Source organism: Parasteatoda tepidariorum, chromosome 11 (genome assembly GCF_982258835.1).
Source record: "Parasteatoda tepidariorum strain Cologne lab strain chromosome 11, Ptep-v5.0, whole genome shotgun sequence".
Taxonomy (NCBI): Eukaryota; Metazoa; Arthropoda; class Arachnida; order Araneae; family Theridiidae; genus Parasteatoda; species Parasteatoda tepidariorum.
In genome coordinates this window covers 39,719,319-39,745,900 of record NC_141765.1, presented here as the reverse complement: position 1 = coordinate 39,745,900, position 26,582 = coordinate 39,719,319, and the positions used below count along the sequence as shown (strand labels likewise).

At 28.6% G+C, this 26,582-nt stretch overlaps 2 protein-coding genes across 2 annotated transcripts in view; one reads left to right on the top strand and one right to left on the bottom strand.

Annotated features, from left to right (window-relative positions):
• Window positions 1–26,582, top strand: part of LOC107456646 (ER degradation-enhancing alpha-mannosidase-like protein 2) — a 42,883-nt gene that overhangs the window by 605 nt on the left and 15,696 nt on the right. Inside the window, exons 2-3 of the mRNA XM_016074557.5 lie at window positions 7,161–7,417; window positions 10,820–10,945. Of these exons, the coding sequence (XP_015930043.1) occupies window positions 7,161–7,417; window positions 10,820–10,945 (383 nt within the window). The remainder of the gene's footprint in view (window positions 1–7,160; window positions 7,418–10,819; window positions 10,946–26,582) is intronic.
• LOC147801358 (E3 SUMO-protein ligase ZBED1-like) lies at window positions 13,910–16,049 on the bottom strand. The gene is made up of 2 exons (XM_087155094.1): window positions 14,726–16,049; window positions 13,910–14,648 (listed from the first exon to the last, which is right to left on the bottom strand). The coding sequence occupies exons 1-2, from the start codon at window positions 15,850–15,852 to the stop codon at window positions 13,946–13,948; spliced, it is 1,830 nt and encodes a 609-aa protein (XP_087011220.1). The 5' UTR covers window positions 15,853–16,049; the 3' UTR covers window positions 13,910–13,945.

Sequence of the window (26,582 nt, the reverse complement as noted above, 5' to 3'; positions counted from 1 at the left end):
GACCTGTAGAGGTTAGCTAAGAGTTATACCCTTGGAGTTGGTCCCTTTCTGTGATGTCTTTATTTTAGTTTCTTGCAAGCTGCTAAGACTTCATGCTTATTCTGCCACAGATCATGATAAGGAAATCTTCCCGTCAAAAGAATTACAAAGTTTTTTACCTTTCTTTTAAAACTTGAAAAACGACATGACCAAATTAGACCAACTCAGAGATAATTTGTAACTAGAAAATTTCAATATCATGATCTTTCACGCCAACTACAATCGTTAAAGAGATTTTTAATTTGCAATTTGAAAAAAAAAAAGCAAGTAGAGGTTTGCTCAGAGATGACCATGAGTTACACCCTCAGGGCGCTTTCTTTGTGTGATTCTTTTATTTTATTTTAGTTTCTCATGGGCCACTGCCTGGTAGTAGCCAAAACTTGGTGATTATTCTGTTGCAGAGAACGATATAGAAATCTTCCCTAGCTTACAAATTCATCTCCTTCTGTGCTGTTTTTACAGTTTCCCTTGGGTTGATGCCAAGATTTAGCAATTATTCTGCCATAGATCACGATAAAAATTATTTTCCCCCAATGAATTTTAAACTTGTAAATTCTTTTGATAAGAAAATATTTAGAGGTTTTCAAGAGGGTATCTATGAGGGAATATTTCTATGTCTTGATCTTTTTTGTTAATTACTGTTGCCAAAGCTCCAAATGGATTTTGAACTCACAAATTTAAAGTAGAGGTTTGCTTGTAGGGAGTATGAGTTATACCCCTCGAGTTGGTTAGGATTTTTATCATAATTATGAGGAAGCCAAATATTGCCAACCTCTTGGTGATCTACAAAAAAAAGGTCACCATGGGGTTGCTAGACAGATATAAATCTGGTAAGGAGAAGAAGAAAAGGGGAGAGAAAAGGTGCTCCCTAAGAGGAAGGAACTAAAGGACAGTAATAATGTCATGATGTCTGGAATGGAGAGAGAATTGATGTAACAGGTATAGAAGATTGAAAAAAAATGTGAATTCTAATGAAACATGTCAATGTAAGTTCTAAAAAAACAAATATTTAAAAAAAAATCAAGGATAAGCATAAATGAATATTTTCTTTTGGAATCCTTATTAATGGATGTTAATCCATGTTGACAATGTTCATTAAAACCGATGTAACTTTAATCAAAAAAAAAAGTTTGTCAAACATAATAATTTTACATTTATTTGTATATTATTTATTATGTTATTATTGAAACAATTTTAATTAAAAAATAACTAATATTTTTTTTAAAATAGAAAATTAAATTAAAATTATACAATTAAATTTCAACATCTGACTGAGGGATTCCAGTTGAGTGCCATATCAGTCACCGATGAATGACACTTAACTTTCATTCATGCCGCACCAGTCATCTGTGATTGAAAATGTAAAATATGATACAAACAAAAGTTTTCACTTTGTTTTAAGCAATTTTTTTTAGAAATTTGATTCCAGTTTAACAGAAGGTAAAAAGCAATATTTCTGATTAACTAGTTATGTATAATTCTTGTGAATAAAATGCATGTTTGTTGACCAGATGAATTTAAAGTAGTTTAAGCGTTTGTTATAAAATGTTTATCAGCTTTAATTTTTAGAAATTTTGTTGTTCTTTATTTTAGACCTGTGTTACTTAAATTTTTAAAAAAGACTCTTCTACTTCTAAAAAAATATTGATAATTTTTTTTTTTTTTTTTTTTTTTTTTTGAGAATGGTGTCTTTTTTGGCTTTAAGGTCTTGAATGCATCCTAAGTAGCACATAGTGATTTTATTTATGAATCTAAATATAATTATATTATTTATATATTTATTCTAATACATTATTCTGGTTCTGTGCAAGAGCATTTTCTACTTATTGAACTGCTTTAAAGTTTTGAGCAAAGATGTTTCTCTTACTTATTTGGCGAGATTTTTTGTACACAAAAAAAAAAGATCAAAACTGCTGTTCTTAATTGCATTTTAGGATTTAAAAAATTAAAAGAATTTTTTTTTTTTTCATATCATGTAACTAGTGAAAAGTGTTTTAACTATGCTTATGGAACATTTATAATGATTCTAAGTAGATAATAAGTTAGGAAACTATGTTAACAACTTAAAATAAGAGAAATGCAGTAAGCTTCATCAGGAAAAGGCCAGAGAATTTCTTTCACAGTTTCTGTTTCCGTTGCCACCCTGTAAAGTCTGTCTTTAAAAGCAAAAACATTTGTAAATCGTTGAACAGAAATGAACAATTTATTTATATTAATCTAATTTTCCTGAATGTTTTTAATAATTAATGGAAATTTTTTTAATTATTAATGCATATTAATTCTCAGTCAGACATTTAATGCAAGAGAAAGGTTTTCTCGTATTGAATTTTTATCTTCAAGTGAGGTTTTATTGATAAATGTCAAAGAGAAAAGGAGTGACATTTTAAATGCTATAAAATTTTCTACTCCTGATCAGTCAAATTTGAGATTTCATTTCTCCGAAAATGATAATTTGTTTCAAAGATAGATATTCAGTAAATTTACTTAATTCGACTGCTTTGTAAAATCTTGTATGGTTTAATAATTCTTATGTTTTCCTATTGTTGAGATAAATATTTTAATCGTAGATGTTTTTTTTGGCAAATGTGTGGATAAAACATTTGGTTTGCTGCAGAGCCAAAAACCTATTAAAATAAAATATTCAGAGTATAATTTTTATAAACTTTTTAGATCTCACAAACTTAAATAATATTACCCTTTTTACTAAAAATATATAAATAGAAAACATCTTATGAAATAAAGAGTGTTCAATTTATTTCATTTTTTTAAAATTGTTTTTTTGATTGAGAAACTGTCAAATGAAATTTGAGAAGCTGTCATAAGAATTCATAAGAAATAACGTTTAGCTTTGAGAAGACCTGTTCCGAAAATGAAAGTGCAAGTAAATTACATATTGTATCTGGTGTCTTGGGGTATTAATCCACTTTTAGATGCACCTGGATTTCAGCCCCCACCCCTCTAAGAAGCTGCAGCTATGATGGAGATAATGATATAGGGGGTTAAAGAGGACTGGTAGACTTAGGGTTGCACACCCCTTCAACTTCAGAGCATGATGACCACATTTTATGTATTTATCTAAATTATTTAAAATCCTTCCTTATCCAAATGCTTTTTTAAATATAAATTCCAGAAAAATATGTTATTAATTGCCCAAAATGTTTAATTCCCCCCCCCCCATTCAAATGGAGCTTTTACAGAATTTGTCGAAATTTTTTTTTGATTTCCACACCTGCGCTGTTTCTAACTACTATTTTAAACACAAAAAACTTGCTAAATTATTATTGGTTCTTTTGTTTATTTTCAAATTATTAAGTGAAAAAATGCTATAATTTATCATTTTGCTATCATTTATAGACACAGCGGTCGCTGTATCTTATTAAAAATATAGCGGTGGGACAGAATATTAACAAATCGAATAACCAAGTTGAAAATTTAATGGTATTTTTATTTTATTTACTTTTTATAATTAACAATTGATTAAATAATTCTTTTTATAACTTATCCACAATAGCCCCCTCACGTGTCTACATTAGTGGTTAATTTTTTTTAAACAAAACGATTATTAAAAAAGTATACTTCCAAATTATTAACATCATAATGTTCGATTTTTTCATTCAAAATGAAGATAAATGTTCGAATTTTCATTAAAAGAATACTACAGGAGTTGCACAAAATAATCGAAAGACTTCGATACTAACACATTTTTTGATATTTCTCAGAAAATACTTAGAGAATCAAATAATATATTTAGATCCTGCGATTTCTTATACATATCAATGAAATTTAAAGCTTTTTGAGGGTTGAGGCACCGAGAATGAATAACAAACGGAAAAAATGCTTTTGAACACCCTATGACAAAAAAATTTAGTAATAAATTTGTAACTTATTATTTTGGTTCTTATATACAATAATTGAACTAAACTTCGTAAACGTAGCTTAAATATTTTTGAAAATATGAATATTTTTATAAAAAATTAGAAAATAAATTTTTTTTTTAAAAAAAAAACAAATTTTTTTGTCTTGCGTTTTTTTTAATAACTTTAAAAAAATTCAATAAAATAAAAAAAAAACTTTGAATTAATTTTAAATTGATTGAAGAATTATTGACATAAAATTTTTTAAAAAATGTTAAAAACTGCTCCAAATAAGTGTAATTAACGTTTTTTTTATACTGCACATATACGCAAAAAAATAACTAAATAAAATAAATAAATAATTTAAAAAATTTTCTTAATTTTGTAGTGCATCTTATTTGACAACTACTTAAATTTGATTTGAATATCTTAAGCAATTTTCTAAGGAGTTTTTTTCTTTTTAAAAGAAACCTCAAAATAACAAAGGATTTTCCACAAATTTCATTTTGTACTATTAAACAAGATTTATAAATGACACCGGTTGGAGATTATGCCGATTAAAGTTTCTTTTCTTTCGCATGTTTTATTTCCTAATTCCATCACACTTTGTTGTCCAGACCATCATTAGTAGGATATTATCATTTGTTAATAAATCTTGTTTAATAGTACAAAATGAAATTTGTGGAAAATCCCTCATAATTTTGAGCTTTCTCTTAAAAGAGTAAGAAAACTACTTAGAAAATTGCTTGAAACTTTTTTCATTTTTAAGATATTCAAATCAGACTTGTTAGTTGTCAAATACGATTCACTGTAAAATTAAGATAATTTAAAATTTTTTTTTTTCCGCACATGCGCTGTATAAAGCAACTACTTCAATTACTCTTATCTGGCACAATTTTTATTATTATTTTTTAAATTTTAAAGCAATAATTTCGTTATCAGTTTAAAATTGATTCAAACGCTTTGTTTAATTTTTTTAAATATTTAAGCTGTAGCAAAAAAGATAAAAAATTCGTTTTTATAAAAATGTTCATACATCACTATAAATATTTAACCAAGGTGTACGAAGTTTTGCCCAATTATTGCATATAATATCCAAAATAATAGTTATGAGTTACAAATTTATTGCACACATTTTTTGGCACAGTTGTTGAAAAACATTTTTTTCCGTTTGTAGCTCATTGTCGGTATCTCAAACTTCAAAAAGCATTAAACTTCATTGATATGTAGGAGAAATCGTACCATCTAATATCTTTTAAATTTATGAACTGATTCTCTAAGTATTTATTTTTTAAATATTAAAAAATGTGTTAGTATCGAAGTCTCTAAATTATTTTGTCAAACTCTTGTATATATGATTAGACACATACATATATATAAATTTAAAATAAAAAATTTTATTAATGCATGTTATTCCAATGTTTTTTTCATTTTTATTTAATAAAATCTCCTCTCCTAAAGATTGCATTATTACACTATTCTTTTCATATCCTTCTTATCTAGGAGTTTGCTCCGGCAGCACACCCCTGTACGTCATTACAAACAAACTACTTAACTAATTTGTTTACACCTCAACGAATAATTTTTACATAATTCTAACAATATTTTCTAATTGCCTTCTTGCGAAGTATGTAGCTAGATTTGAGGAAATAAAATACTTGGGAAATATTTATAATTAAAATGACATAATCAGAAAGCTATAATGGTTAAATGAGATATATAATTTTTTCCCTGTCTTAAAGCATTTTAAAACATGTGGTGAATTTATTATACTAAAAATTTCATGACACAAATTTATTCAATTTTTATTGCATCTAAGGCATTAATGAAAAACTAACTTTTTATTTGGTGAATCCGTTTGTTTTAAAATATATCTGTGAATAACAAAATAAAGTGATTAAAATAAAGGTGATTAAAAAAAGAAGAAGAAAAGGGAAAAAAGAAAGAACTATAGAAATGAAGATTGGTACATAGTCAGGTAAGCGAAGAATCACTTTAACCAGTTTAATGATCCAACGGAAACAGAAACTAGCATCCACACAGAAATCGGTACTCTTCTACTACATTTTTCATTCCGGATTCAAAAAATAAAAATAATTGGTTTTGTTGGCGATGATCTCGTAAGACAATAAAGAATCATGCATAGTACACACGCAGAGCATTCAGAATTCTTTCAAAACAATCACTCAAAGACTAATAACAATGCCTTCGATATTTGACGGGTAAGGAAGGGGATATGAAATTCTCCTCGAAGGAAAAGTGGATTAATACCCCAAGGAACCATTGTATCTTGAGAGTGAGTTTTAACTTGAGAGATTTCAAAAGGTAAATGTATAGAGAGATATATATATAGAAAGAAATTTAAATGTTGGAAATTCAGGTCAGTCAATTTTAACTTGACACTATTATAAATTTTGTGAATTTTATGGTGTGATAGATAAAATTTTACAACAGGTAAGCTGTTGACTGCCCTATGCAATCGCTTCTGATTTATTTTTTTAATTTTTTTGCAAAGTTTGCATTTGTAATCTTTGTCAAAAGAATTACATGTAAATAAGAAAGGTATAAAGCTTTTTACATTGAAATGTGTTAAGGGAATGAGCTTTCATGAATTTTAAATGTATTATAAGAATAATATTTTTCATATTTACATGCATAATTCCTTCAATTTTAACCAAATTTACTTGAACCTTTAACGATGCGTAATACAGTTAAAAATGGTATTCCTTTCATAAGTTTTAATTAAGTAAGTGTGTACCAACTTGCTTTTACACAACCTAGGCGAATTTGTACAAAAATGTTCTTGCTCAGCAAATTTTTTAAATTGAATGTCAATGAAAAAAGTCATTAATTTTATTAGTAAACTATGTTTCAAGTTAACAAACTTAAAGCAAAATAAAAGAGAACTATATAAAATTCATATGAGCTCTTTTATTTTTAAGTAATTTAGGTGAAAAAGTAAAAAAAAGTTACTGTAAGTATACCTATATGAGAAACACTGTTCAAAGAAAACGCTATTTAAAGTTTACAAAATTCATTAAAATCATTAAGCTTTAGAAACATAAATATTGGCTGCTTAGTGTGTATTTTTTATTGTTTTTATTTTTAATAATTTGATACCTCTTTATATAATTATATTTTTAATTTGTACTAAGGGTGTTATTTTATTTAACTAATATTTTATTTTAAATAATATTTATTTAAATTCTTAATGTAATTCAACATTTAATTTTACTCAAATATATTTTATTTTGTTTTGATCTTTAGAGAAAAAGTTGTGCAAATGTTTCAGCATGCTTATGATCACTACTTAAAAAGCGCATATCCCTATGATGAATTGCAACCAATTTCTTGTCGAGGCATGGATACTTGGGGAAGCTTCTCTTTAACATTGATAGATGCATTAGACACTTTGGTTGTGATGAAGAACTACTCAGAGTTTCGCCGTGTGGTTAATACATTGCTGTCAACTGCAGATTTTAATGTCAACATCAATGTGTCAGTGTTTGAAACTAACATCAGAGGTAAGTATTTAACCAAAAACTAACAGTAAATTTCAATCTGTTTAAACAGCTACATATTTAAAATTCGATGTCTTGAGAACTATTCCTCTTATTTTGTTATTCAAAATTACATGCTTTAATTGATAAGCATAGTTAAAGTGCAGCTCTTGAACCATAAAGATTGAGACATGTGAAAATCTGGTTATTAGATCAAAAGTTAATCAAGGTGTTAACTTTTTGCACATTGTACTGTATGCATGATTAAAAAATAGGAGAAAGCTCTTCATTACAAAACCCAAACTATAGTACAGGGTGCCTAGCGTTTTTTAAAGTGCTTAAAGGTGCTTATTTTCAATTTTTGTTTTTTAAAAGCCCTTAAAGGTGCTTTTTTCCATGGAGGTTTTTATATTTTTATATTTCTCCAAAATTTTATATTTTTCTTTACCATGTTGATTTTCGCCACAAATTTTGCAAAAAGACATTGTCTTATTTAACGTTTTCCCAATTAATTAACCCCAATCTATTTTGGCGTACCGCCGGTCTGTAGTGTATGAAAACACCGTGTTTGATGAAATGCTTGCGGGTCCGCACTTGCGTATACTGAGCTGGGGTGGTAAGGATTTTTGACTCTCATGATGTGCAACCCTGCTGCATTTTGCAAGATATTCTCAATTTCAGACTTCATTTTATGCCCTCCGTAATAGAATTGAGAAATCTCTCGAAATTTTGCTGATTACGGGGACCAACTAAGCATTGTAATTTTTTTTCTCTCTTAGTGACAGAAAATTTCATTTCTCTTGTTAATTTCATTGTTTGTGATGTGCCATCGTCTTCGTCACTGTAAATAAACTGGATAAAACCATCAATTGTCAGAAACTTGCCAACCCTGTCTAATGATATTTTTCAAAGTGCTTAAAAATATTTTTTGAGTGCTTAAAAGGTGTTTATTTTTTGTTGACTACACCTGTAGTATGTCTGTTTATGAGGCATTATTTATGCGTTTTTCATACACTCATGGACAAAAAAATTCAATCGTCAAAATGAAATGAAATTTTACACACGTAATGACTACTTTGATGTAAGCAAATGATTAGAAAATCAAAGATTATTGTTTTTCTTTGATTTTCTAATCATTTACTTATATCAAAGTAGTCAATACGTATGTAAAATTTCGTTTCATTTTGACGACTCCTTCTTGGTGCGCTAATATTTTTGTCCATGAGTGTATGTATCATTTAAGAATTTTTAATTTGTCCCGCAGTGGACTGGTTGTTAAGACACGGTTCCCAGCAGATCACCGAAGTCAAGTATCACGGGCTGCGATCAGTGTGCGGATGGGTGACCACTTGGATCAGTCTGCGTAGGGACCGAGGGTGTGCGTTATTGGTCCTCGTTAAACTGTTCTACCGTAAAGTGCTCGACTTCGCGTGCTGGTCGTCAGGCTACCGAAGCGGGGATGCCATCCGCTCTGCAGAGGATCAAAATTGTGGTCGCATGTCTTCGGATCATCCTCATGGATGTTTCCCAGACCATCGCCAAAGGCTCAAAAGCCAGCTCTAGTGCGGTGTAAATGAACTACAATTACAAATTTTAATTTCTGACCCTCAAAATAGCCTCAGTCTGGAAGTTATGGTCCCAATTATTTAACAAGAACAGTCAAAAGTTTGAGCCCCTTAATATTAATTTCCCCTTTTGCTTATTTTTCTGAGAATATTAAAGCAAATCGAAACTTTTTTGTTTATTCAAACATAGTTTCTTCTGAAAAATAATTCTTTGCAATATCTTATCATTTAATTCAATAATGTTATTAAAACTTTTGAATTGTAAGACATACAAATTTTTACATTATTTTAGAGTATATATTTTTAAATGACAAAATCCAAAATTTGAATGATATTGGTCATAATTCTTCGGAAATAAAAATTTAAATTTATGATTTTTTAGAAATTTCATTGTTAAGAAACTTCAACCAATTTTGCCTAAATTTTGAATTTTGTTCTAAACAAATGTTGAAATATACAAAAAGTGAAATAAACCTTAAGGAGCTCAAAGTTTCCACCACTTTCTTAGTTAAACTATAAAGATGTTGGTTTCCAGAGTGCGGTTACAAACCATGAAAATCTTATTATATTAGTTAGTTCATGAAAATCTGATGGTAAAAGCATTGCTTTTGACTTGAAAAAATTTTTTTACTACAAAATTTTTAGAGGAAGCCAAAAAGTTGAATCTTTACCTTGAACATATAAAATGTTTCATAATAATTTCATGATTCCTTAGTGTGTATGAAGTTAGTTTTATAACTTTGTATATTGTCTAACTATGGATTAAACCAAATTATAAGCATGTTAGTGTTGCAGTTCAATGAAATGTAATTTTACCGTATTATACCGAACAAGCACCCCAACTCGATCAAAGCCCCACTGCAATTTCTAACAAATTCAGATGAGTAGTGAATACTGAATAATAGCTCTTTCCATTAAATACTCTCACGTCACCATTAAATACTCTCATTTTTTTAATATCACTGGTGTATTAAGATCAAATTGAAATGTCATTGCTTTGCGGAAAACTAAAAATGAAACTGTGTAAGAGAGACAGGTTTAAAAAGAATGTGAGTGAATGAATTGTTGAAAGAAAAAATTAAGGCTTTGCTTTCTTAGAATTATTCAGGAGAATACTAAAAAATTGGTTCGGTTCAAGGATGCACAGTTTTGCCTTTGTTTTTTAGGAAGCAGAAATGGTTTGCTTCATTCCTATTTAGTGATGTAAAAGTTGTTACCCAGAAAACAGACATTCTTAATGATTGTTAAGATATTATTTTTCTCAGTGATTTCTCTTTTAATTGTTTTGAAGATTTTGATTAATTTTTCTTTAAAATTTGCTTTAAATATGTTTGATTTTATATTCATATTACATTTTTCATAATTTCACATGTTTATTGTTCAGAGATTGCATGTATTGCAATTGTGTTGCCATTTTTCTAGGAAAAACAAATGATGCTGTTATTAAAAATTCTCTAAATTAAGATACATTTCAAAGATCTATATTGTTTTTAATTATACTGTTAAAGTCTGTTATAACGATGATTCAGAATAACACAAGATTGTTTGAGTGAGCTTGTCATTATAAACATGTTATATATTGCATGTTTGCCTCAAAATTTGGGGGGAGGTTAAGTGACATTTTATTTGTTTGGAACTGTTTGAAGTTTTTTCTTGTTTGTAAAAACTAACCTTGCTACTATTTAAGTAAAATTTCTCAAATCTTTATAATTGTTATAAGAAATAAACAGTTGTTAGTTGCATCTTATAGTATGCCTCATGTTTTATGTATATCAATCTTAAATTTAATAAATTTCTATATTAATAATTTTTGACAAATTACATTGTACTTATAATTATTGTGCTTTTATTTTTGTTAAAGTTGTTGGAGGTTTGCTCTCTGCTCATCTTCTATCCAAACGAGCTGGTCTTGATGTGGATCCTGGTTGGCCTTGTTCTGGACCATTACTAAATCTAGCTGAGCAAGTAGCTAGACGATTATTACCTGGTGAGGTTTTAAAGTTATGTTAAAATGAATTCCCAATTGTTACAACTTACCAAACTGTTTTAAAACTGCACTACAATAGAAGATCTGTATAATGCAATTCTATTGACTGCAATTCTCCATAAACCGCAGTAACTTTACAATTTTTAAAGAGAACTAAAATTTATATGCTGGTTTTTAGCTCTAATTCACTTGGTTATTTAAATTGTTTCGGTAAATAATAAATACGTTGGTGCATATTTTTGTTTCAAACTGTATTTTATAAATGATTTTAAAGAATTTATATTAATCTGTTCCAGTTGCATATTGCCATGTTTTGTCGATTTACTGATATGAGAAATAATCTATATAATACTAAACTTTAAATTTCACATTATAAAAATCTTCTACTTTGTCATATTTCAGGTCTTAAATAGATAGCAATTAGAATCAGAAAATTTATTGAATGCCACTAAGTGAATTACAGAATGTTTTGAAGTAACAGTTGTATTTTTCCTTGCCTAATCATTTATAATTTTTTTTTCGAATTGGGAATGACCTCATTGATGTTTAGTTTGGGGGAAATAATTTAGCTATGTAGACTGATATAATTTTATGTGTAAAATTGAACACCCAATGTAAAACTTGATCTTTGACTAATTAGATATCTATGTGAATTTCAATACAGTACAGAACCCGTTATCCGAAAATCAGAAAACCGGAAAACCAAAAAACTGGAACGAAATTTGATAAATTTTCCTGCCATTTAAAAAAAAAAATTTTTTTTCCTCATAAAATTTTAGGATTTTTCTTTCTTTTTTGAAAGATGTTCACCTTACCATCATTTTGGAAATAATCATTAGTGTATTACTTAATCTTTTTTTCTTCTTTTTAAGATTATTTCCAAAAAAATGTTTTTTTTAGTTGGGTTTAACAATAAAAAAAAGGCTTTTTGTAGCGATTCAGAAAACCGGAAAAATCAGTTATCCGGAATAGCGATGGTCCCGATCGTTCCGGATAATCGCTTCCCTATTGTATTTCTTTATAAAATTTCAATAACATACATACTATTTAATCCAATGGTAGGTCACTTGCTCAACTTATCCACTCAGTCTTTTTTGAACTTTTAGATACAGGTTTTTCAGCATAAAAAAAAGTTTTCCATGTTATTTCATGTGAAAGTAGTGTGTAATGGGAAGTTTCAACGCAATTTTACCGGGGGGTTCAACGCTTGCAGGATTAAAAATGTTGGTTTCCAATTATTCATTATTCTCAAAATTTAAAAATAACTACTGACATTTCTTAATACTATTCAATTATCTTTTTTATTTGCTTTACTAGCAAAATGCAATGCAATCAATGTACTATAGTACATTAGTGGGTGATTCCTTTTTGTTTCCTAAGCTTTTGTAGCAACTTCATATGAATTCAGTGTGTCATGGTGCTTCATATGTACTGAATGCTGTACAAAGGATAAAGTCAGAGACAAGACTTGGTCTAGTTAAGCTCTTTAAAAAAGGTGTTAAATGTTTCCTTACAAAAAGTGAAACTAACATAATAAAAACACTTCTGTTTACATTGATGCTTACAACAACTAAAATAAATAAAAATATAATCTAGCAAAAGTTAACTCATTAAGTGAAACATTTTATTTGCTTCACAAATTAAGATGAAAAAATTCTTCTTTTTGAGCACTCAGATCCACCTAAACATACCACACATAAATTAGGAAAGCAAAACACATTTGGAAAAAGAAATACAAAGTTGACAATGAAAATTAAAAATGAAATGTGGGAAAAAAAATTAGATTATGGTGAGTGAAGTGATGGTGACCAAAAGTGGCAAATCAAGGTAGGATACATTTCCAAGTAGTATTGTGAGTCATTAATTAGAGAATCAGCATTTATATGAATAAAACAGGATTTCTAAGCATCAAGATGAGCTGAAGTGAAAGGGGTGTCTAGAATTTTTGTATTATTGAAGTTCGACAATAGAAAATATATCGAATTTATGACGACAAACACATCTGTCATGTTCTTTTAATCTAAATTTTTATAACATGTTTGGTTTGTCCAATTTCCCCAAAGTTGCATTGGTTAAGTATGTGGTAAATGCCCAATGAAAAATCAGCAGTGATTTCCAGTGCTGATTTGATCTTTAAAAGATGTAAATTAAATTTGTTACCAGGTCTGGAAATGATTCTAGAACTAAAGCGGTGCAGGATGTTAGTAATTTTGTACAGGGTTGCCACAGGCGACTAAAATACTATTTGCAACTATTTTTGGCATGAAGCGACTATGGCAACTTTTTTTGCCTGAAAAGGCTGAAAAAGCAACTATTTTCAGAAAAGGAGACTATTTAGAGTCTTTTCTCCACTCCTAGCAATGTTTTTTTTTTTTTTTTTTTTTTTTTTTTTTTTTTTTTTTAAAGCATAAATTGGGTGGAAAATCTGCACTCCAAGATAGTTTCTGAACACACTGAACTTTTTTTTTCTTAAAAAATTTTGAATTTTAAATTTGAGTCTTCACTTTTTAATTCGTTCAATCTGCACAGACTCCATTGTAAGCATTTCATTTCTCTATCGCCTTTTCAATGATTATTGCTACAAAATTCTGCATGACTTTAAAAAATTTTTTTTTATGATGCATGAATTTCGAATTTGAGTAATCACTTTTCGCACACACACTAGGGCTGGGCAATGTCAGAATTTCGATATTGTGGTATATTGTGTGCTTCATATCACGATATTATGATATACCGCGGTAATTAAATTGTTATGCATATTATAAATGCTAAGACTTTTTTGCAAATAAAAATTTATGTGTTTAAAGAGCATCATTTAAAAAGAATGGGGAACTTATCCTATATTAGCTCGCAGCATAAATATCCCATAGAATCAACTAATTATGAAGCATCATCATTTTAAAACAGAAAAATTTTATTAATATAAACATCAATTACTAATATAAACATCAACACAATTATAAACATCACAACACTATTTCTCAAAATTTTGCAACACAATTAAACATAATTGGAATTTTTACTTAGAAAGATCTGCATCTCAGCTTTGTCAGGCAATAAAGATGCACGATCTTTAGTAATAACATTGCCTGCTACACTGAATACACTTTCAGATGGTACACTTGTCCCTGGTATTGCAAGGAAGCGCCTCGCAATTAACTGCAATTTCGGAAAAGAGGCATAATGTCTTTTCCACCACATTAATGGGCATTCCGAAATGCTAATTTTTGAAATATTTAAATACTCATTCATCTCCCTCTCAGATTTTGCTATTGGTGTACATTCCCTAACATTTAAGTCCTCTTCTTCATCTGAGTCAAAAAACTTAGCAAGTCCTTTTCTTTCTGTTTGAGTACTGGATGAAGAAGGAACACTCATTTGTGGGTCATCTTGCATAGTATATGATTCAGCCATAAGTTCAATCGCTCTACTTTTAACTGCAGACTCATTTTCTAGATATTTAACTTTGAATCTCGGATCACATAATGAACAAAGACCCAAAATCAATGCCATGGATGAATCTTTGTATTTGGCCTCCAGAGCCCCCAGAATTTCTTGTTTTATACTCCTGCTAACTTCAGAGTCACTGTCATTAACTTCAAGATTTTTTTTTACTTTATTCAACAGCGGCAGAACGCAGGAAGCTGTAATATAGTTGCTTCCACTTAAAGATTTCGACATTTCTTCAAGCAAATTCGTGACGCTTACAAAATCTTGAAGAACATTTATGTCAGATCCCTCAAGCATTAAGTGTTTTCTGGAGGGATAATCCAGCAAAACTTTGCAAAGAGGAAGCTGGTTGGACAAAAATCGCCTGCAAAGTTTTGTTGTGCTTCACCAACACTCGCACATGCACTCGGCAAGCTTTCAACGTTCATACTCAATTGCTCTTGAGCTCTTTGTAAGTCTCTTTTCATCTTCCATGAATGAGAAATCGTGTTCTGTAGCTTTTTCAAGCGAGAAATTGCTCTCTTCAAAGAAGACTGTTGTAAAGATTGGTTGACACCAATGTTTATATTGTGGGCAAAGCATGAAATCTGGTTTACATTCAGATCTCTGATTGCTTTAACAATGTTAGTGCCATTGTCTGATGTTATTGAGGGCAATGTTTTAACATCAATATTCCACTCTTTTAAAGTATTACTTAACATTTCAATTAAATTTTCTGATGTATAGTCCTCTATGAAATGTTTGCAGTTCAAACACGCACTTAGAAGTTGCCATTCATTAAAAATAAAATGAGCAGTCACTGCTAGAAAAGGAGTATTGGTTATCGATGTCCAACAGTCAGTAGTGATTGCGATATCACAACTCTGTATGGAAGATATTTCAGCCTTTATCTTTTCAACCGTATCATTATATAATTTCGGGATAGCTACAGTTGAAAAGTGCTTTCTTCCAGGCAGCTTATATTTTGGGTTCAAAACCCTCACCATTTCGTTGAACTTCGGATTTTCCACTGTGGCAAATGGCTGCATTGATGTTGCAATAAATTTTGCCACAGCTTCGGTGCAATTTTTAGACGATTTACTGTCCAGCGGTTGAAAATCTAACATAGTTTTTTGCCGCTTTTTCACACTTTCACTTGGGTTCTGCTCAGCATCAACTGGAACTGAAGGATCATCAACATCAATGGCAGGTATAGTACTTCTTGTCAATTGTTTGCTTGAAGTGTTTAATTCCCTAAATTTTAAAGGATGATGATGCTTTAGATGACTTGTCAGGTTACTTGTACCCCCACTTTTTGATCCAACAGTTTTTGAGCATAATTTACATACAGCAATATTTTGGTTTAAAATCCGGCCTTTATCATCAACTGGTAAACCGAAATAAATCCAGACAGCGCTTTTAGTGTTGGGCTTTGATACTACCTGGCAATATCCTGGACAATCAGTAAGAGCATCCATAACAGAAATATTCTATAAAAGAATAATAATGAAATCAATATAAATTTTTTTTGACAAAAGTTTTCAGTCTTACTTTACAACTCAATAATTAACATAATCCATAATGTGACAAAATCTTTGCTATTATTATTATTTTTTTAAATTTTTTATTTAATTTATAAAACATAATTTTGGCAAAAATAAACAGAAATGAAAAAAAAAAAGTACATACAATCAAAAATCTTCCAGTGTACTATTTTAAAATAAGACTACATATTTTTTATAAGAAATTTAATTCAAGAAAATTTACTCTTTGATTTTTTAAAATTCCACAAAACTGCAATAGAAACTAACAATCTTTCAAGTTCCAAAAATTCAAGCATTTTCTAATGCAAGTGTTTTGCTAAAATTTAAATACAAAAATAGTATAATTTTATTAGAAAAAAAATTGCAGCCTTTACTCAGGGATGAGATTTTTCCGCTTTTTAGTGGATTTACGCCTTTTTCACTTTTATCTCTTGAATTTCAGCTTTTTATCAAAAATTCAGATTTTCTAAACATTTCATATTTTTTAATAAATATTCCGCTTTTTCAGAAAATTCACCGATTTTCAAAGAGAAACAGAAAATTGAAACTACATAGTTACCAATCCTTCCTCATTTTTACTTATTTTAGCTATTTTCTCCCCTTTTACATGCAGCAAATGAGATTTTTCGCATTTTTACCCGCCCGCCAGATAGCTCCGATTTTCGTAGTTCAAACGACGCTGCTTCTGACAAGCCTTTTACAGGTCCCAAGCCTGGAATCTGCTAATATCCCGATTCTTATTCACACGATTTTAATATTTATTTATTATTTTCCTAACGGCAGGCACTGAACTTTAACGTTTTTCACCGAGGAAGATGCCAGAAATGTTACTCATTTAACGTTATCCGGTGGGCACCTGTGAACCTAAGTCACGGAGGCGAGCGACATTACCCACGCCACACTGCCACATACCTGTTTTACAGGGCGGGCCACATTCACACAATAGAGAACAAAACACAGAGTGAAACATCCATGCCCTGCGCCGGATTCGAACTAGCAGCCAATCGCTTGCAGTCAGGCACGCTAATTACTCGACCATCGGCCGGCACGATTTTAATATCAAACATAGCTTTTCAGATTTGTGTGATATAAAAGTTGCATGTTGCGATTCTTATTCACTCGATTTGAATATTGTACGTTGCGATTCTTATATCAGGGTGGCCACCCACCTGGAAAACCTTGAAAACCTGGAATTATCAGGGAATTTTTTTATACTGGAAAAAACCTGGAAATATCAGGGAAATTTGGATAAAAACCTGGAAAAATCAGGGAATTTTAAAGAAAAGCTGGAAATTTTTCTTTGATAATTTTTTTAATTTCACTAATTTAAATTATTTGCTAATTTTCTTAATTTAAATTATTTCATCCATTATACCCACTTTTTTTTAACGGAAATGTATCGCCAAACAGTTGAAATATCATCAACTTAGCAATACTTTGCTTGCATCAAAATTTGCTCCATTATAGTTCTGTTAAACTAGAATGCCATATAAAATTCTCCCACGGTTGCTAAACAAATGTGGAAACCTTTGACCGCTATGGGAATTTAGGAAAATTTAGGAAAGATTCTGGTGGAAAAAGGGATTAGGTTATTAGCTTCTGTTTTTAAATTCTGTCCTTGGGCTGAATCCATTTATGGCTCAAGTTTGTTCCGATGCTTTGGTGGTTATTTTTTTTTCTCGATTTTGACAAAATGTTTTTGTATTTTTAACTTTATAAAATTCTCCAAAAATTAGTTGGTTAAATTTTATGATAATAGATTTTATATCGCACTCTTTTTCTTTTTCTACTCCCATTCAAAGAAATCTGTGAATTATTTTTTCTGAGCAAACCAACGAATCACACATTTTTTTACAATCGCTAACAGCAATGTTTGTCGACAAATTGTTACAATTGTTGCATTAATGGCAATTTTTTCTATTTCATTTTAACCTCTTATAACATATTTTAATTTTAAAAAAAGGCTCCTTTGTTGGTCAATATATGATTTTTGATTCAAAATTTTGTACCAAAACATTAAAAAATAAATAAAAAATCTTGAAAATTTTCAAAATAAATTATTTTTTTCAAGTATGATATGTTAAAAAAGTAACATTTTGAATAAAATATTTTATAATATAGACACTTTTCTTGTACACATCCTATACTTTATAAGAGAAAAGAAACAAAAACCTGGAAATTTTAAGATTTTTATCTGGAAAACCTGGAAAAATCAGGGAAATTTGAAATCTGATTCGAGTGGCCACCCTGTATATACGAGGTTTAAAAATCCGATATTGTGATTTGTATTTACGCCCTTCTAAGACCAATGTAGCGATTCGTATTCGCGCGAGTTTAAAATTCAATGTCTTGATTTGCTCATGCGGTTATAATATCAAACATTAATTTTCGTATTTATATGTGATTTAAAAATAAGACATTAAAATTCACATTCTAAAAATTATGCATCATAATTCTTATTTATGCAATATAAAAATTACGCATCATGATTCGTATTTACGCGATCTAAAAATTATGAATCGTGATTTGTATTTACACGTTTTGAAAATTCTATATCCCAGTTTGTATTTTCTCATGTTCAAAATCGTATATCTAGTTTCATATTCATGTGATTTCAAAATCCATAATTGTTATTCATCTTCATGCAATTTTAAGATCAACTATCGCGATTCTTGTAAGAAGTAAAATTTTTTTTAAAAATTGGTTACTATAAAGGTGACCGTTTTTCTAACGACGATTATTAGTATCAACATCTGAGAAACTGAAAGGGAATATATTCAAAACTAACATTCTGTGCTTGCAAGGAAGAAAAAGTAAGATTTGTCACAAAATATATGAAGATGGACTAACGACGAAATATAGCAAACATAAAAGATATAGCAAACAAAAGCAATCACTTAAAAAGTGATTAATTTTTTTTTTTTTTTGGAAACGGAGTTAATTAACTCATCATCAAAATTTTAAATTATAATTGCTGTTATTTATGCTATAAAATGCAAAATTCTTATCAAATGAAAAATAATTATCTAAACAGTTGCTGATTGTCATTTAATTTTTCAAACTAAAATAGCAATTTTGTATGTTAAGGAGTTACTATATATTTCTACTTCACTGTTATTGATATGTTTCACAGGGCTCTAGTTAGATTAGACTATAATATGAACATAATGATTCTGCCCATTGTAGTTTTTCCCCCAAAATAATTAAAAAAGTAATATTACTGATACATTTGCTATAAATCACATAACAGTATTTATTAAAAGAAATGAAATATTTATGTATATACTCAGTAGTTTTAATTTGCTAAACCAGGTAGTTTTTCAAGTAATAAGTCTCTTATGTGAACTGAGGACAAATATAGTTTCCAGCTTTATTTTTTCAATTGGTAATTTTTATTTTCACTAAATGTTAAGTATCAATGTAATCATTAATATAATAATAGATTAGTACACAATTGTATGTCAACACATTATTTATTATCTTAAACTGTCTGGAATTTATTATTAAAGGGTTGCGCTTGCGTAAAATTTACTAGTGTAGAAATTCAGCTTTTTTGCCTTTTGGCTAATCTCATCCCTGTTTACTAGAATATTTCGCCTTTACTAATAAATATTTCGCCTTTATTAAAATTGCAGCCTTTACTAATTATTATATATTAACTAGAAAATATCAAAAAAAAAAAAAAATCAAATCCCTAGAATCAAAACAATTGTTTTCAAATGTGCTACTTAAAATACTAAAATATTACCTAAATATATTTTTAAAATGAATTTGAAGAATTCGATAAATTTCCACTATTTTCTAAAATTCAACAAAGCCTTAATAATAATTTTTTTTTAAAAATTTGCTAAAATTAAAGTAATTTTTTTATTTTAAGCCATTGTAAAAAAAAAGGTAAAATATATTATAAAAGTATTAAAATATTGTATTAAATTACAGCATTTTCTAGAATTCTTCATAACATAGATAAAAATGAATAAAGGATTTCAAATGGTTAAAATCAAAGCAATTTTTTCAAAAGACGCTATTTAATATTTAAATTCTAAACTTTTGTCAGCAAGGCATTTTTTCTTAAACACAAAATTTTTTAAACTATAAATTCCCGCAAATCATTGCTAAATTTCAAGCATTATTTTTAAATGAAGGCTATTTTAAATTTAAATACAAAAATATTATAATTTTAATACCGTTTTAAATAAAACTGCAGCATTTTCTAAAATTCTTCAAAGCATCGATAAAAATAAAAAGAATTTCAATCGCTAAAATCACGGCAGTTTTTTGCCATTTTAAATACTTAAATATTACTTAAATATATTTTTTTAAAAATTAAAACTGCGGAATTCTATAAATTCTCGCAAAACATCGATACATATGCATTTGATTTTCTAAAATTCAAAGAAACTCCAAGTGCTAAGTTTTTTAAAATTGCTAAAATTCAAGCATTATTTTTCAATAAAATTCTAGAATTCTTCAAAATTGCAGATAATAAAAATGTAAGAAATTTAAATCACTAAAATAGAAACGATTTTTTTTGAAAATGCTATTTCAAATTTAACTACTTAACCATTTCTATCTGAAATTTTTTTTTCAATTCAAATTGTGAAAATTTATAATTTCCACGAAACATCAACAGAAATGCATTTTGGGGGAATATTTCCGCATCGTGATCTGTCACGCCACTTCATTCGAAAAGGGGCGAAATGGATTTTAAGTTTTTCAAATTAAAAAATAATTAAATAGTAATAAATGATAAAATAAAATATACGAAGAGGTTTTGCCCGGGGGTTCAAATTCTTCTGTTACTTATTATTCAGCCACAGATTACGATACGAAAATCCCCATTTTTTCTAATCGAAAGTATTTTTTCTGTTCAGTAATAAATAAATAGAGATAATTTAATGCAAGACAAATAAAAAAAAACAATTTTTTATTTAAAATTGCTGAACTTTGAAACATTTCTCAAAACATCTATAGAAACGAAATTGCATGATTAAATATTTATTTATGCATAAAATATTTATTGAAAATAATAGATACATACCTTGATTATTTTTATTTCCTCTGTATTATTCGTTTTTCACAGGAGATCCAAAAGCAACATCGACAATCTCGGATATTTTTAAAATCAGAAGCACGCTATTTCAAAATGAAACCAAAATCAGTAACTAAGTATACCGTGGAGGGTTGATATAACGTGCGGGTGTTTGAAATCCGATATCGCCAATACCACGGATATGACGCATGCGCTTTAAAGTCAAATAATACCACAATATATTGTAGGAGAAATTTCTTGCTGCCGAGAGGAGGTACCGTAAATATTACGCTCAAGCCTTTCAGTTCTTCACCCCTAAATCAATCACGTGCCAATTTGGCAAAAAAATCATAATTTAGAATATTAGTTGAAAAACTAAACATCTCTTCTACTTAGTTTATTATTCACTGATAGATGGACTAGATGACAGCTGGGTATTTTTGATTAGTTCAGTTCAAACTGTGAAATCAGGCACTGAAAAGCAAAAAACTTTCTACACTTGTTGAAATATTTCAATAAAAATAACTGTATTTTTCTGATATTCTGAATTTTTAGTAAAATGAATTAGTTATGACGCTTGAGATTAAATAGCCCATTGTGCAGCTTTAGTGCAACATTAATATTAATTAAGTATTACTACTTCTACAATTTGAGATAAAGCTTATTTTTTACATTTTAATGATTACTTAAAACATAGTTTATTTAATATTGGTGAATTATGTTTTAAACATAGAATGAAATTATTTATTTATGGAATGTGGATGCATGTTGTAGGTTTTGTTTTTTTTATGATATGTTTTGCATTGCCTTTGGTCTTTTACGATGATGTTCATTGAAAAATCTTAAATTATATACTTGGAATGCTTAGAAAACAAATGTTTAAAATTTATCATCCTTGTCATTCATTTTAAAAGCAAAACGTTTAATGAAGATAAAAGTTTATTAATTTTTGTTGAGTGTTAAGACATGTAGAGAATTCATACATTGAAAAATACAAACAAACATACCATGCATTTAAAAAGATGTGTGCATTTCATTTATGTATATACAATTCTTCTAGAAATTCCATCAATTAACTTTAATGCAAATTATATGTTTATTTATAATTTAAAACTAATCAAATAGCATGTTATGCTTTATATTTTACAAAAAATTAATTCAGTAACTTCATCATTATGCAATTCATTATACATTTAGAAAGCAGAAACATGGCTGAAATAGTTATTTTCATAATCTTTTTTATTTTTATTTTATTAATCCCTTTGGTTATAGTCAAGCAATATTTTTTAGTAAACACTACATATTATTCTTACGGTTTGTATGCATGTAGAATATATTTGAAAAAGCCCACATTGGCTGGCTTTTTCATAAAAACCTGGGTTTATGCAATTCCTGTTAAGGAAACACAACAGAGTCTGTCATCAAGAATTTGATAAATCTTCTATCGCTTCACCTTGTTGGAACCTTGGTTTAATTAGTTAATGCTTTAAAGTAATGCCAAAATTATTTCACTTTTTCACTTCAGCTTATCTTAATGTTCTTGAGTCTAATTTCATCAGACAAGTGATTCTTACGCTAATTCGTAGAATTCTGCGAATCTCAAGACTAATCTAAAATGTAAATTTTGTTACGGATGAAAAATCTTTTTAATGAGACATTTATTTTGCCCTTATCTGCTTCCTCTTTTTTCATCATGCATTTAATAACGACTTTTTACGCAAATTTTTATTTGGCTATAATTAGATTGAATTAATATTTAATACATTATGGAAATTTCGAATTGCGCATTTTAATAAAGACTTTTTAATGCACTTGATACCATTGTAAATCCGTGTTCTGATCCTATTTTCCAGTTGCAGTGAATGAATTCGATTTTCTTATAAATTTTGAAATTCCAATATTATTACCACATGCAAAATTTGAATCGCACATTTGAGGCATCACTTTCTGACACGCTCAATTTGCATGGATACCAACATCAATCCGTGTGGTTTTTCGATCGTTTAAACGGCTATTGTTACTATGAATTTTCTTAATGTTTTTAAAAATAAGTATTTTTTTACCATTATTATTACAACATGCAAAATTCAATTTTTGCATTTGATAGTCACTTTTTGACACAATGATGCCAATGTTTTTCTGATTTACTTTTTTTCACAGTTATTGCTACTGATATTCATACGGTTTTTTAAATCCATATATATTTTCATACAATATTATTTAGAAACGCGAAATTCGAAATGCACATTTAAATTAATTTAAATAATTATAATGTATTTTATTGAATATATGTCCCGCAGTGGACTGATCGTTAAGACACAGTTCCCAGCAGATCACCGAAGTCAAGCATCACTGGCTGCGGTCAGTGTGCGGGTGGGTGACCACATGGATCAGTCTGTGTAGGGACTAAGAGTATGCGGTATTGGTCCTTGTTAAACTGTTCTACCATAAAGTGCTCATCTTCTCGTGCAGGTTGTCAGGCTACCGAAGCGGGGGCACCATCCCCTCTGTAGAGGATCAAAATTGTGATGGCATGTCTTCGGAGCATCATCAGGGATGTTTCCCAGACTGTCGCCAATAGCCCATTGTGCAGCTTTAGTGCAACGTAAATGAACTACAACAGCAACAAATTAAATATAATAAAATTTAATAAAATGCACATTTAAATAAAATCCTTGTATTGTGATATAAATATTTCCAATAATGATACAAATAGTTGCTACCGAATATTCACTATTTGACATAATAATTCTATGTTTTGTTTCTTACAATCGATTTTCTGTCAGTTATTGCTACTGATTTTTACATATTTTTAAATACTCAATATTTTTAGTGTGATATTATTTATTACAACACTTGATTCTTGAAATGTACATTTAATTAACCCCTTTTTGTTGTGTCAAATTCATGTGATTTCATCATAAATACACATGGTTTTATCATCAATCTTTTTCAATTATTGCCATAAATTCATGATTTTTTAAATGTCTTTTTTTAATGCGGTGATGACTGCTAAAGTGCAAAAAAGAAGCAATGTGTAAAATGTAAAAAAATAAAATATAATATAAATTTTTTAGATATGTAATTATTAATATTAGATATTAATAAAAATTAATTAGATAAGAATTTTTCTTTTTCTCTTTTTAAACTTTGTAAATGTTAATGACAGAATGGCAGTTTTTTAAATGACAGCTTTTTAAATATCTTCTATGTGTATAGATCTTTTTTAAATACCTATTTTTAAAATAAATAGATTAAAATAAATAAATTAAAATAATATATTAAAATAAATGGAATCTATTTTAAATACAGTACAGAACCCGTTATCCGGAAATCAGTAAACCGGAAAACCAAAAAACCGGAACGAAATTCGATAAATTTTCCCACCATTTTTTTTAAAAAAATGTTTTTTTCCTCATAAGATTTTAGGATTTTTATTTCTTTTTTGAAAGATTTTTACCTTACCATCATTTTGGAAATAATCATTAGTGTATTACTTAATCGTTTTTTCTTCTTTTTAAGATTATTTCCAAATATTTTTTTTAGTTGGGTTTAACAATAAAAAGAACGGCTTTTTGTAGCGATTCAGAAAACCGGAAAAATCAGTTATCCGGAATAGCGATGGTCCCGATCGTTCCGGATAATCGGTTCCCTACTGTATCTTCTATGTATATGAAAAGAGAAAAAAACACTTATACAGGGCTGCCAACTTTCTCCGCCTTTTTAAAAATTTTATTCTAGCGGTAGCTAAGTTAATTTAAGGCATTATTCTTTATTCATTTAAACTTATTTTCCACACCACTTGATATAAATGATTTAAAAGTTCATATGTAATGCCACTTTGCTCCAGCTCTTTCGTGGTGAGGCTTTTAAAATGTTAGGAAAATGGCTTTGTTTTTTTGAGTTTTTTTCAAATCTATTTTGTCATATCTATTTTGTTATTAGTTTGTTGCGAATCTTAAGAATGGGCATCTGTTTTCACTGCTCAAAAAGTGGAGTTTTTTCACCTTAATTTTTTAAGCTAATGAACTTTTTCAAATAACAAGTATATCTTTTTGCTTCAGTTTCTTGAAATTTTTATTCATTTCATGGCAAAGGTTTAGTCTTAATTGAAATAAGATCTAATGAAACAAGTAAAAATTAAAATTTTAGTATGCATGTGAAAATTGTTATTTCAAGTATCAAAGTGTAAATTACTTTGAAAAAGTTTTTTTGTTTTCAAAAGGCTGATGAAATTGGAAATTTAGCAAATTTCAAAATTAAGAACAGCTTGAGGGAGGTGGTAATTAATCAGAATGTTCTAATGTTAACATACATTTCATTAGACTCATTCCCTTTGATATTAAAAAATTTAAAAAAAAGGTCTTATTGCTGCGGTATTTCTGTTAAATTTTTTGTGAAAAAGTACAAAATTGCTAAAAAGGACTAAAATTATAATTTCAATTTTTTTTGAGCCAAAACTATAACAAGAATCCTTTTTTATAGACAAAATTAAAAAAAAAGAAATCACAACTTTTTGATTTTTAAGTTGAAAAGTATAATATTTCACATTATGGGGAAAAAATTAATGCGTGAAAATTTTTTTTTATGACCAAAAACAAAAAACACTATCTTGATTTTTTTTCCCCTGTATTGAAAATATGATTAGCATAAAGTGAAAAAATTATGAACCAGGAACATTGCTATTGTACTATAAAACCACTTATTTTTTTAATGATCAAAAACAAAAAACACTATTTTGAATTGTTTTATGTTGAAAGTTATGTTGCTGTTGACTTGTGAAAAAATTGACACATTGAAACTTGTTACTTTACTGTAAAAAATTTCTTGAAATTTGCAGAAAAATTTCCAAAAAATAATTTTGATGCAATCTTTTAAAGACTTCTATCTGTATTTCTGGCATTTTAATAGTTTTATTACATAGTACTCACTGCCACCTTTTCAGTGACACTAAAATTAAGAAAATTGGCTCTTAAATAAAAAAATATAGGCATTAAGAACATATGAGCCACCTTCTCTAGTAATGCTTCAAAATGGTCCCCATATCATTGTTTTGGTTTAAAAAATGTGAAATTTTTTTGCTGTTGTCTTTCTTTTAGTATGTATTTTTTCACAAAGCATTCCATAAAAAATCTGCAACATGACTGATAAGGCTATTGGATAATTTTACATCAAATCAGCCATTGGCCATCAACTTAATGTGACCTGGTAACCTTTTTTTTCCTTTTTGTTTTTCATCCAGTTAATTCTTCTAAATTTCGTTTATATGCCATAAACTTTTCCAACATTATTTTGTTTATTTTTTTTTTTTTTAAAAATATGATTTTTTTTTAACCTTTGCTTTGTACAGCATAGTCATATCTAGCTTTTCTCCCCTCAAACTGTGCATTCTATCTAATCAAGTTAGATTACAAGATTATGGCCAATTAAAAAAGTATTTATTATTGTGCTATTTATTTGTAACAAAAACACATATTACAAATCTTAGTCATAAAAAATTTCTTGTCCTTTGTCTGCATTGCTGAAATCAATACTTTTCCAATAGGTGATCCACTAATAATATACCAGAAATTGTTATAGAATAATATTAAGCAATGTTAACAATGTAATAAACAGAATTACTATTATTTTA

What these genes read in the sequence shown, in the direction of transcription:
- LOC147801358 (XM_087155094.1), bottom strand. Translation starts at nt 15,852, where the DNA reads ATGGATGCTCTTACTGATTGTCCAGGATATTGCCAGGTAGTATCAAAG. An exon ending in ACCAGCTTCCTCTTTGCAAA is followed by an intron (nt 14,649 to 14,725) that starts GTTTTGCTGGAT and finishes AGATTTTGTAAG; the next exon opens with CGTCACGAATTTGCTTGAAG.